At 44.0% G+C, this 12,659-nt stretch overlaps 1 protein-coding gene across 5 annotated transcripts in view; it reads right to left on the reverse strand.

Annotated features, from left to right (window-relative positions):
- LOC120800489 (extracellular serine/threonine protein kinase FAM20C-like) overlaps positions 1-6,624 on the reverse strand; it is a 35,551-nt gene extending 28,927 nt beyond the window's left edge. For 2 of the 5 annotated variants that reach the window (XM_040146628.1, XM_040146624.1), the window contains exons 1-8: positions 6,302-6,624; positions 5,478-5,951; positions 4,136-4,311; positions 2,032-2,110; positions 1,549-1,641; positions 1,196-1,311; positions 771-945; positions 25-134 (exon numbers count right to left, since the gene is read on the reverse strand). In XM_040146628.1, coding sequence (XP_040002562.1) covers positions 25-134; positions 771-945; positions 1,196-1,311; positions 1,549-1,641; positions 2,032-2,110; positions 4,136-4,311; positions 5,478-5,947 — 1,219 coding nt within the window. In that variant the 5' untranslated portion in view covers positions 5,948-5,951; positions 6,302-6,624. Of the gene's footprint in view, positions 1-24; positions 135-770; positions 946-1,195; positions 1,312-1,548; positions 1,642-2,031; positions 2,111-4,135; positions 4,312-5,477; positions 5,952-6,216 lie in introns of all 5 variants that reach the window. The other 3 variants (XM_040146626.1, XM_040146625.1, XM_040146627.1) reach the window with 3 other exon arrangements.
- Between the last annotated feature and the right edge of the window lie 6,035 nt (positions 6,625-12,659).

Below are 12,659 nucleotides of genomic sequence, written 5' to 3' on the forward strand. Positions count from 1 at the left end.
CCAATGTGAGGGGTGCAAACCTACTCATCAAGAAGTCCAGCACGACCATGTCCATGAAGTCCACCAGTCTTGTGCCTTTGTTGTACGGCGGGGTCTTTTTTACCTTTGAGCAGTAATCCGATTTCGTCTCCCACCTGAAACAGACAGGCATCATTCACCCTTTAAGGTTTGATTACCTTGCACGAAAGCACCTGCGACTGATGTGACTGGCAGCCTCTGTCCCTCAGTGTTTCTATTGCTGGTGTTTTTTCAAAAGTCCGGACTACACTTTCAGTAGTTCCATCGCTTTCTTGCACAAGGAAGACCTTCGACTCTTCCGTCCCGGTGTTTTCTGTGTTTTTCATTTTGCTTTTGAAAAACAACAGACATGCACCTTCCACTCACTCCGCCAGGCCGTAGTGTGTTTCTTGGTGCATGCTGGACACAGATCGGTCGCGCTCCTGTATTGTGCCATGTAGCAGTCCGGCGATGCGGTGCCCGGGGCGGAAGCTGGCAGCTTTTCTAGGTTTTGCCTGTGTACAGCGACTCTGCTAAGTATCTCGAAATTCATGTGGTGTGACATTAATTACTGGTGATTTATTCATATCAATATGCAACACAACTGTAGCTGTTACCGCGAGTGAACAATTCAATCAGGTTCGGAGACCTCTTTACTGCTATGGTCTCTTACAGTGAAATTTTGGAGGGCATGCTGACGGGGACGCGTTGGATCACTTCATATCAAGCGCCACATCGGTTCCTCCTTGACTAACGACCCCACACCCACTAACTTTGCCAGCTTGCTGCGGCTGTAGGAGCGTCTCCAGGGGGACCTCCAGCTCCTCCGGGTGGCCAGGTCTGGGAGCATGACAGCCAAGGAGGCCTCCAGGTCCCTTGGACGACCACACACAGCATGCTCTGTTGAACAGTAGTAGGAGCACTGGCCATAGAAACACACGTTTCCCACTAGGGGGAGCCAGAGGAGCATAGAGGAGGAGAAGAGAAGAGAGGATGAGGATGAGGAGAGAGGAGAGGAGAAGAGAAGAGAGGAGAAAACACTGACAAAGGAAAAATTAGGATAAAATCGGCTGTGGGTGGTTGTTACCGGTGAGAATTAGAAGAAAGGACGAACGTCTAAAGAGATTCATAATCAGTTGACATACAGGGGCATTTTGAGCAGGGTTCAATGGGTAACGGGCGAGTGTGTTAGCGGTACCAGGGGAGGTAAAAAAGGTTCGGGCCAGCTTGCGGTCAGTGGTTATGTCTTTGATCTCCTTGACCACGTCCACCAGCCTCCCAACCGCGGGAGGGACTCTTCTGTAGCCCAAAATCCTGCAGAGAGAGTGAAAGAAAGTGTGACACGAGGACAGCGGCAAGTGGGGAAAGACAGAAAGAGGGGGGAAAAAAAAAACCAGAGAGGGAAGGGAGGAGAAAGAAAACACATTATGGAGTTACATAGCATGAATTCATTATGTGGCTATAATTTCACCCCCCATTTCACTCACTGTCCTCACCGCAGCCTAGCTAGTGTTCTGCGGCAGTTTCCAGGGTAAACAATGGACTTGGTACCTGTCCAGGTGGAAAGCTGCGATTTCTGCATTGTGTCTCTCGAAGTCTGAGAAGTAGTAGAGGTTGTAGTTGGCTTCGTCATCTCTCTCCTGCCTGCCAAGGAGAGGCAAAGTCAAACGACGGCCCAGAATGCCCGCGTTAACTACCCATTTTCGGCAAATAGAGCCTTTTTTTTACCGTCCCAGTGGCATTAAACATGCACACATGGCTCTGGACGTTTCCATTCACCATACTGTAGAGTGGGCCTTATTTTCTCACAGACATTCCATGAATTCTTAGACGCTTTCCTTCCAAACATTTACTCGAGGAGTACATTTCTCAGTTGTCTGAAGGCTTAAAAATCCCTCTCTCTGCTTCATCTACAGTTTCCCATCATGCCTTATCAAGTTATTTTTCAGAGGATTTGAAGGATTCAGAGTTTCTTGCATTTTATGCACGCTCTGTGATATGATCAGTGCGTTGGATCTGCCCTTCGCGACTCACTTCATGGGCTTGAACATCGCCTGTCCATAGTTGGGAAATGACATCACCAGCTTCAGTTGCGTCCCCCCAGACTTCTGCACTGAAAAACAATTCTGAGAACGTTACCATAGCAACAAAGCACACAGTGCACAGACACGCACGCACGCGCGCACACACACACACACACATACACAGCACACACACACACACACACACGCACACACACACACACGCACGCACGCACACGGACTTACACACATAGAAACCACATATAAAGAGAAAAGACGTGTGTCATCACCAAGATATAACACAGTTCAATCAGTTGGTGGATACACCCCACGGTGTCCATCTATGGCTTTTGCTATATTTGGCGGGACATGGTATTACTTTGCATTCATTCTTGTGAGTGTTACCCACCCCCATGACTGAACACGATACAGTATATTATCAGAATCATTAGGTGCAATCAATTAGAAGGATTATCCCTAATGTTAGTTTCTGTGTTTTATATCCATTTATACCTCGTTTGCCACAGATTTCAATACATTTTAACATTTTTTTAAAAATGTAAATGACCTTTGCCTTCCTTTCTTTTTCTTATTTTTTTTTACTTCCCTCTATATCTCTATTTCTCAGGAATTAAACCACATGATCACAGTCATGAACCTGGTCTTTCTATGAAAGGTAACGCTTTCAAGTATAATCTCAAAAAGGCAGAATTAATTCCAAATCATACTGAACCAAACTTACAGAGACAAAATCATGGTAAAAATCCAAGATTTTTTCTCATATATTTCTTACTATTTTATTTTATTTATTTGTATTTTTTATTTTTTTACTGCCCAGTTTTATACCCACTGCTGTTATAAAATAAAAAGCTGTGATACTGGGATGTCCACATGATTCACACGGACAGAATGTGAGGCCTTGTGCTTTCAAATTCAGATTATTTATAGTTTGTCAAGGTTGAGTGAAGATTCAACCACGTCATCCCAAGTACAGACACAAAAAAAAAAACCCCTCCTCCCATATTCATGCTGCCGCTTGTTACATCGAAGTGATGTCACTTTTGAAAGATGAAATGACGCATTCTTCCAAATTAGCTTTCCAAGAGGACGTGGACAGCCGACTTGATTGAGCTGAGGTTTCTGTCTTTGTTTAGGTACTCTTTTTGTAATGATTTCTTATTTAAATGCCATTGTATTGTTAACTTTAAAAGGATATTAGTGTGTAACTGACATCAATGAGCAGTTTTGCTGACTTTACTTGTGATACACTCGTCTTACACTGTTTTTACCATTTACCATTTGTCTCTACATCGTTTCACTCTATAATCAATTTACCGATCTTAACCCAAGTCCTCATTCTAACCACTGAGCCTTACATTATAATTTTTTTACTTCCCATAGCAAAATGTCCTCGAAGCAGCATTAATGTCTGAGGTCCCGTCCTCACAAGTTTAACTGAACAGACCACTCTCGAGGGTGCACAGTGAAAAAGTTAACCTGTTAAGAAACAGGCACGATTGAGGAATACTGAGATGTTTACTACATGCCCAGTGGCTCGTGTATTCCCATCCATCCTCTGCTGAGCCTCCAAGGCCCCTCAAAGCTTCACAGTAGCTTTCATGTCAGGAGAACTTCAAAGTGAATCTACATTTGAAAGTCTAACCCTAAACCTGAGGTGTCACACAATCGCCGCAACCTTCTCCTTTATCCTGCCTTCCCCCTCCCTGAAGCCCACCCATCTTTACTCTCTCAAGTTCGGGTCTGGTGGGAAAATTAGTTTTGGTTCTGTTAGATCTGCTCCTTTTCAAGTCACGGTGTAATTTTTGTGGAGGTTCCAGTCTGAGAGAAGTCTTTAATACACAGATTTATTCAAGAGGTTCCCTGAGTCACCCTCTCCTCTAACTCAGATCCTCCTGTCATCCACTCCAAAAACACCTCGCCTTTGTTCGCCTGACGCCTCAGCCGTGACGCACGATGAGTGTGTTGTCGGCGTGAGAGTGCCAGGCTCGCGGCTCAGCGCGACGGAGCAAAACAGCTGAACAAATACGAAAAAAGTAAACGTCGCACAAACACTGGCCACCCAGATGAAAGCGCAGCTCAGCGGCTGCGTGTCAGACCTGCACTGACGATGTGGTGCGTGGCGAGCTGCTGGGTCAGAGCCTCCATGTTGGGGTCCCGATGGGGGTAGAGCTGCCAGCGGGAGATGCCCAGGTGGAAGCGCAGCCAGGGAGGATGAGTCTTACTGCTGCTGGTCCACTGAGCGTCCTCATAGCCTTCCTGGCTAGCACTCACCCTGGAAAGAGAAGGAGGCAAGAGAGTGATGGGGTGAGAGGTTAAGGAGGGGAAAGGGACAGAGGAGAGCGTGTCAACATCATATTATTCTGTCAGATTCACAGACAAAAAAAAAAAGATGATTTATCCGTTACTGATAAAATTACATTTGAAAAAACTAGTGCTTAGTCAATTAATGAAATAGTTGATCAATGAAAATTTACCAGCAACAATATCGGCAATTTATGTGGTCAACATTTGCTTGTTTCAGCTTTCAAATGTGAGAATTTGGAGCTTTTATTTTTTTTTGGCCTCTGCACTGTTGGTCAGAAAAAGCCCTTTTAAGATGCCACCTCAGGCTCTTGACAATTGTGATGGGAATTTTTTCACGACTTCATGACATTTTAAAGGCGAAATAAGAATTCATTAATTGAAGAAAAAAAAAGGTTGACAAATGAATCAGCGAGGAAGAGAATTGTTAGGTGCGGCCAGAACCAAAACTGTAGACGGTCCAAGAGACCACAAATCATGAAAAGGAGGGAAATCCCACCAGAAGGACACCAGGAAAAAATGCAAAGCTGCCTTAGGGGACCAGTCACATTTCTTGTGGCGTCTGCAAAGTGTATCCTACTGTTACCATTTTCTTTAGACCTCAGAAGACGCACTGTATCCAACACAGGACAACATACAGTAGCTCTGCGGAGACACCATAAAAACCTATAGCAGCAGCATTGTAGCAGGTATAAAAACCAGCCTTGACAATAGATTATATCTGCTCCCTGCAGTCTGACCCATCTGCTGAAAATCTTGCACGTACTGTACACGTATGTGTATTTCAGAGGAATATGGAAAGAAACCAAGAGTGAAATTACAAGCATTCCTTATACAGTTTTAGCTCGTGGCTTTAATTTGCTTGAGCTTTGTCTTTAAATGTCCTTTTCCCTTATATGTTGTATGTTTATGTATTGTCCTGGGTAGTGAGGAGTGGCACATAGTAGCCCTTGCTACTAGCCCTAACTGAAAAATGCCAAAGTTAAAGTTAAATAAAGCAAATACAAGTACGTTTGGTTGAGGGAAGGGATTTTAGGAAGGTACTTTTTTTGAGTCGGAGAAGGATGAGAGATGATGTCAAAGGAGAAGTCTTATACACACACAAGTCTCATTGCACATTGACTGTATAATACTGACCACATCTGAGAGCTCTTCTCACTAGCCTTGACCTTCGATTTCACTTTCAGCAGCCAGTCCTCTTCGGGGACGGGAGGGCTGGGCATATTGTATAGAGGATGATCAAACAGCGCCTCCAGTTTTGACAGCCCAGACTCCAAAGGTTCAGCTCCGTCGCCGTCGTAACGGCCCACACTGGCTGCCGCGTTGATTGAAGCAGGAGCGGTTCGCACATGACCATTGGCATCCTTGTTGGAAGAATCTCTTTGTGCAGCATCAGTTGGTAGCTCCGCTAGACCGCTGATCCCCACAGAGATGTAGTCGGTGCGTGCCAGGTCTCTCAGGATGTATGTCTTGGGCGGCAGTGGGGGGTCACAGGGATGGTGGTAAATGGAAAGAGAGGCAAGTGCCAGGAGGAGGTGGAGGAAAATGGTGACGAAGGCCAAGGACAAACAGATTGTCCTGGAGCGACGGTGCATTCGCCACATCATCCTGCTGAGAGCAGAGTGTGACGGAGGGGCAGGAGAGGCGAACACATGAAGGGGAGGAAGAGAGAAAGAAAATTGTGGTGTAAAAGATTTTTAAAAACATGGTAGGAGAATATGAGAGAAAGCTGTACGGTATAGAGTGATAAAAACAAACTAAAGTAACAGCATCAAGCAAACCATAGTCAATATAACGAAGAACATGGCCTTGATAAAGGCAATAAATATTAAAGATTTTAACACTTATTTAAAATTCTTTGTCAATCTACTCCTACCTGCTCCATTTCTCATGAGACTTTCAATCATTTTACTGGAGTCTCTATACATATGGAGAGAAAATGCAAGAAAAAGGCAACTTACGACCCAGCTTCCTTCCTTTTAAAAATGCTTTCTGTCACCCCTCGGCTTTTGATGCTTCCCCGTGGGATGAGACGGGACCCTATCCAGTACCCAGTCAGCCTTTACCCAGCTGTTTGAACTTTTCTCTTTACTCTTCCGCCACCAGGCTCAGGTTGGGAGAGGTGCCAGGTTAAGGTGATCTGGACATGGATCAATTTGTTTTCTCATCTCTTTTAAAGTCGGTCTCTCTCTGCCAGCTTACTTGTCGTGTCTGTCCGTCCATGTCCGTCAGTTTCAATTTTCAGAAGACTAGATTAGATTTGTAATTTTGGTGATCAGAAAGCTAAACTTATTCTACAGTTGTAGTCACCAGAAGCCACTCCAGATAAACAAAAAAGGCCTAACTTAGATGTAAATGTGTATTTGATGTTGAACAAACAGTACAGGTGTCACAATCTGCCTGGTCATTTAAATGGGAGCCTGAGCTGTTTTAAACTGTCCGCACAGGAGCGACTTTAGTACACGCACATCCACCAACACACACTCCTGCTGTTCTCTCATAACGTCTGTCAACACTAACTTAGCACAGAATATTCACGACACAGAGACGGGCTGAAAAGTTGTGCTGACCTTCATTGGCATTCAGTCTGCGAAAAACCTAGTGCCTCCAACACTGGTGGGGAACACCCTCCCAAACACACGACAGGACGAATTCATCTCTTCGCATTGAATACAGTGCCCCAAACCAGAGCCAGTGAATTATGTGCAGTCTTTCAGAGGTTTTGATGAAGCGGGCCTCATAACCAGGCAGTGGGCAAGACTGATGTTTCATATTCTGAGTGTGTGCTTGAACTGAGATTTTCATTCAGGCAGCTCGGACCTCCTGGAAAGTCCCGTAGGATACGCTCGTTCTATGAAGTATGGCTCTTTAAAGTCTCTGTGTGATTAAGTCTGAGCTTAATCCTGTATTCACGCAGCTCGTCATAAGGTTCACATCTGGCAATAACATGCGTTTTGGTTAATCCGATCAAAAGTGGACGGCTCTAAGTACGTCAGTTCACAGCGGGCATTAGAATGCGTCTCCACGTGCGACCGCTTGCCTCGAGCGACCACTGGCGATTGGATCTCACCTCCCCGCTCTGTGTGCAGATAAGCAAGTGCATCATTTCCTTTTGCAAAGACCAAATGTGCTGTTGTCTTTAACCGGCCGGAGGCAGCGATGCACTTCCCATGCCTAGTCTGTGGGATAGAAGGAATCAAAACAATACAGACTGAGTCTATTCCTTGGCCTGTTCCAGACAAACCAAATCACCCAAGATGTTTGACGCACTCGTAATATATCTCTATGGGCTTTTCGAAATTTAAAGATCTCATGGACAAAGCCAGTTTATGCGATTTGAGAGCGCAAATGAGTACGTTCTTCTGCTTACGCGTACACACTACTAAGAATGGGGCCATATGGGACGCACACCACTTGGGAAAGTGTTAGTGCCAGGTCTGAACAGGGCCTTAGTCTCTCTTGATGAGGGACTATGGCCTTGTTCCGACTTCAAACCCCGATCCGTTTTTTTTTTTGGCATATCAGAAACAACAGGACATCAGAGTTTAAGATGGGGGGACAGCTGTTCTTTTCCTGCTTCCAGCCACCAGTCAGTGTTGTTTACCTGGCGCAGGAAAGACGAACCACTGGTATGATTTAGTTGACAAAATTTACAGGTGAGGCAAAAAAGTTCTCGAGGATATATCTTCAGCCTTCAGCAAGGCGGTGAGAGGAATCAATCAGACAACAGATGCAACCGGCATGACAGCTGTCCTCTCCATGCCTTTTCTTCCAACCTTTTGATTTCTTTTTCTTATTTCACCTCACTAATAGCCTTCTGGGCCTTTTACTTTTTTCCAAGTGTCTTACTTTTTGTCTAATGCACTCTTTTCTGTCTCTGCCCCTCACTGATGTATTATAAACAAGCTGTCTCAGGTTTGATCTCCACACAGCGCTCATCTTTTATCCCCTCCGCCTCTTTCCTCTCGCTTCATTTCACCACCCTCCGCCCCCATTCTCCCCGAAACTCACGGTGCCCTTTCATTTCAGTCTGGGGATGAGATAATGAAACGCGCGGTCACAGCGACTGACGGTCAAAAAGGGAGCTTTCTCACATACACGCTTACAGAAAGACACACACGTACACACTCATATTAATATTGGATTGTGTTTCTCAATCCTCAATAAAGAAAAAAGCCCACTAGCGATGTTCAGATGAAAAATGCATCCCTCCCGCTCTCCTCTGCCCCCCCTTTCTAACTCATGGCTGCCCGATACACCCGTCTCTCGCTCCCCGTATGCTTTGAGCGACTGTTGAAATCTCAAAAACCGTCTCTTCTCTCTGTCACCGAGTTTCCCCTTTCTGTAAGCAGCAATCAAACTCTGTGAGCTGTCGGTCACTTAATTTTCAACCACCTGCAGCTTCTCTCTCTCCTTTACTTCCTGTATCTATCGCTAACACACAGCCACACACACACACACACGCACGCACGCACGCACGCACGCACGCACGCACGCACTCAGGGATGCTCTAACCTTCCACCTGTCACCGCAAGTGGTAAGGAGGTTGCTAAGATACAGCACTGAGCTTTTCCAACACCGAGAGATGCTTCGAATGTGGACACAGTGTGAGAGCGCAAGAAAACTGCATTTGAACGGTTAAAGTACTAATCTATGTAAATAAAAGCCATTGTTTCTACTGCCTGTTGCTGTAAAGGCTTTGCTGTGCTACTGGCCACCACCGCAACCCCCGTACAAACCTGAAAAAAAAGACATATTTATTCATTCAACCGTTCTAATATATCTTCTGTATTTTTATTCATTTAACAAACAGTTGTATGTCCCAGAGTTTCCTACATGACGGTAAAAGTAAAGGATGGATTGGAAGAGCTTCCTCCATTCTGCCAGCAATTAAAGTTTGCTGAGGAATATTGTTGAATTATTTTATTTATTTCTTGTGCATTTTTTCTTTTGGCGGGACTGAAAATAGTCAATTTTAATAGCCCTGGGTCTAAAAATCTATGTTATGTGCCCCTTGGAAATTTATAACCTGTACTTACTTTAAGCCAGCTTTAAATTTCAAAAGGTAAAATGTACTTTCGATCCCAAAATTCCCAGAAAAAAAAAAAAAATACAGAGGACATGATTACTGTATCCTCAATGGTCGCTAAAGCCTTGTGAAGCAACTGTGACTTATTTGCAATAAACAGAGCTGGAAGGTGAGAAGAAGAACTTAAAGCAACCAGGGACATAGCAGTAAAAACCAGTGGTACAAGTTGCAATGCTGTAGTTCAGCATCTGAAGGAAGGCTGGGGAAGAATTTTGCAGTAAAATCTTATCGCAAAACTTCCCATTCTTCACCATTACTTGTGTAAACGACAGTAACGGAATATGTGAACAAAATGTTCGGATGGCCTCTATTCTTCACGTCTTACAGTGACCATCTTAATGAAAGTCACCTATGCCTGCTGTAAATGACTTCACGTGATCATTTTCAAGTTTCACAAGTTGCTAAAAATTGTTTGATTCAGAGGCGATCTCTACGTAGTATATTGCTGCAACAATCTCGTGTTTCCTTCTCCCTGCTCTGCGCCGGCCATCTCCCAAGCCCGCTGCCGCCGGTCTCCACCCTCATCTCCATAAACATCTTCATTAGATTATCCTTTAACCCACAGCTTGCCTACCCGCTTGTCCGGGTCTGCACCCAGACTCCCAATTTCGGAAGCCCCGACTTAACAGCAGGATAATGAGCCCTATTCCTGCGGACTTGGGAGAGCTTTTCAGTGTTGCGAGAGAGAGCACACTGGCAGAGTCTTTAGTTTGACTCTGTGGCTCTTTGTATGAATTTTTAACAGCACAGAGGAGACACAGTGAGACGGAGGAGATATATAAAGAGTGTCTGACCTGAATAATGAATGACATGCATCGCAGGGTGGAACCATGTTTACTGACACAAGGCCCCTTGGATTAATCAGAGAGTTGTTAAAATAACTGCAAAACGTGCAGGCTCCTTCACATGAAATGGAACAAGCAGGGGAATCTGGGTGAAAGCTATCAGTGTGTTACACCGGCAGGTATCCCGGCAGATCTGGACGCATCAATGACAAATCCGTTTCAGTCGTTCTAGGTAGATGTTCACGGGATGGAGAAATGCCAAAGATGCCATGAATGCATCTGTGCGGTTGAGAGGGGTTTTCCTGTCAAAACTCCCTTTGGGAAATATCTTGCAACATCACGAGGACGGGGATAACACCTGTCGGCGCTGCAGACATTGCACGTGTCTGCGGGCCATGCCGTCTTTCGGGTGTTAACTGTAGCGACACAACAAAACTGGATAATTGGTCAACTTTCGAAGAAATTTAGAGGAGGCTTTCAAATGGGTCATTATTTGTAATGATAATTGTTAAGTAACTACACTGGCAAATGATTTTAGTTGTTCTTCAGGGAGAGACACACTGGACCGGGATGTACTGAAATAAAGACAATAAAGAGCTAACCACCTCTACTTCCCTTAATGACCTTTGCACTAATTCTCACTGGCAAAGCCATGGAACCATGAGCTTTTTTTTTTCAGGACCGTGCCAGGAAATTAAAACCAATGTGGTTGTTGTATCCTTCAGACTTGGGAATGGTACCTCTGCCCTTAAATGCCTGTTTTATGTTGGGCAACTTCACAAAAACATAACAGACAAAAACATATATTGATCAACAGCTCTGGACCTAGGGCTGCTCTGTGTTATTAGATGTATAAAAAAATAACCACATGCAAGATTAACAAATCCATGAGTAAAATGCTAAATTTGTACCTGTTAAATGGATGTTATTTCTAATTTAAATAGTTTAATTTGTGGCTTAATGATCAGGTGAAACAGACAGACCATTGTGACTTGACTCTGTCCTGCACAAATTAGACACTGTTGGCAATAAGTGTAAGTGTGAACAGAAGGGAAATGGTGGGAGTGAGGCTTGAAGACAACAGTCTTGTTTGTGAGACCAGAGTGCAGACTGAGCTGATCCAGGGTCATGGTGTTTGGCTACTCAAATGTTCAGGTTGAAGTTGCCAGATTTTTTCGCAGTCTGTCAATAATGAGGGCCTCCCTCCCTCCGCTGCGGGGTCTGAGTGACCGCTGCACTGTCACGTTGCAGGAGGGCCACTTCAATTGCACAACATTTTGGTTCTTTCATCTCAAACAGACGAGCGTCCCTTCTTGCCTTCAGCAACTAGAGTCTGCGGCACTGAAATCAAAAGCTGTGCGGTGGACTTCTCCGTCAAGAACACTTTCTTGACATACTGCTCCTGCACATCTACTCTAAAAGGGAGTGGACTGTTCCGTTTATGTGTTGCATTATCATCTGTTCCCACTGATATTCTAAACATGAAGTACAGCGAGTCACACATTTGGCCGGTCTACCGCTGATAACTTGTCAACTGACAATAATGTGTCAACTCAAATGTCTAAGCTACTGCATTTATGGACATTTAAAGGTTGTGAGCGTTGTTGTCGTTTCAAAGTGTATAAATACTGCAAATAGTCAAGTGTTAATGCCAGAGTTATCTTTTTGTTACCTGATAACTGAAACTGGAAATAAAGGCTCAATTTACATGGTCATATTCTCTATGTTCCCTCCATGAGTCTCATGTCTAATTACACACATTAATATTTGCACGTTGTGCACAATATTCCCTTGAGCTGAGTTTAAAATAAAGCTCAGTACAACAAACCCTGATGTAGTTACTGCATCTTATTTGTTTTACACGGGGAAGGGAAAAAAAATCAGTATGTAAATATCACTGATATTTGGTGAAAACATTTTTTTTTTCAAAAATGGTAAAAGTATGTTAAAAAACAAACAAAACCAAAAAAAGGATGGGTTTTAAAAGGTATTCAAGTACCCATTTCTTCTTCTACAGATAAAAGATCAATTGATTCTTTGTTCAAAATTGAAACAAAAGTTTGGAACAATTACCAGCAACCAGTCAAATTTGCAGACAGTTACAATATCATTTACTCCAACTAGGCTTCCTATAAATTCACTCAAGTGAGGTGACACTTTATAATAAAGTCCGAAATCTACAGTGTCATTTAGTCATACGAATCAGGTACCAACAACATGGTTACTGATTCCTGCTGGTTCTTAGAGGTAGGTACACTGGAAGAAAACAAGACTATGGGAAACAAGGGAGTAATGATTAGACATTTTAGGGGACAGGAGAAGTAAATTATACTCAGGGTGTGTATATATATATATGGGGTACGGCACTGAGAGAGTGATGCTCAGCTTTTACAGGTGAGCCTAGTGCCGGCAAGCTACAGCCACCCTGCAGGGACTTACTGAAAT

The sequence above is a fragment of the Xiphias gladius genome, chromosome 15, assembly GCF_016859285.1.
Source record: "Xiphias gladius isolate SHS-SW01 ecotype Sanya breed wild chromosome 15, ASM1685928v1, whole genome shotgun sequence".
Lineage (NCBI taxonomy): Eukaryota > Metazoa > Chordata > Actinopteri > Istiophoriformes > Xiphiidae > Xiphias > Xiphias gladius.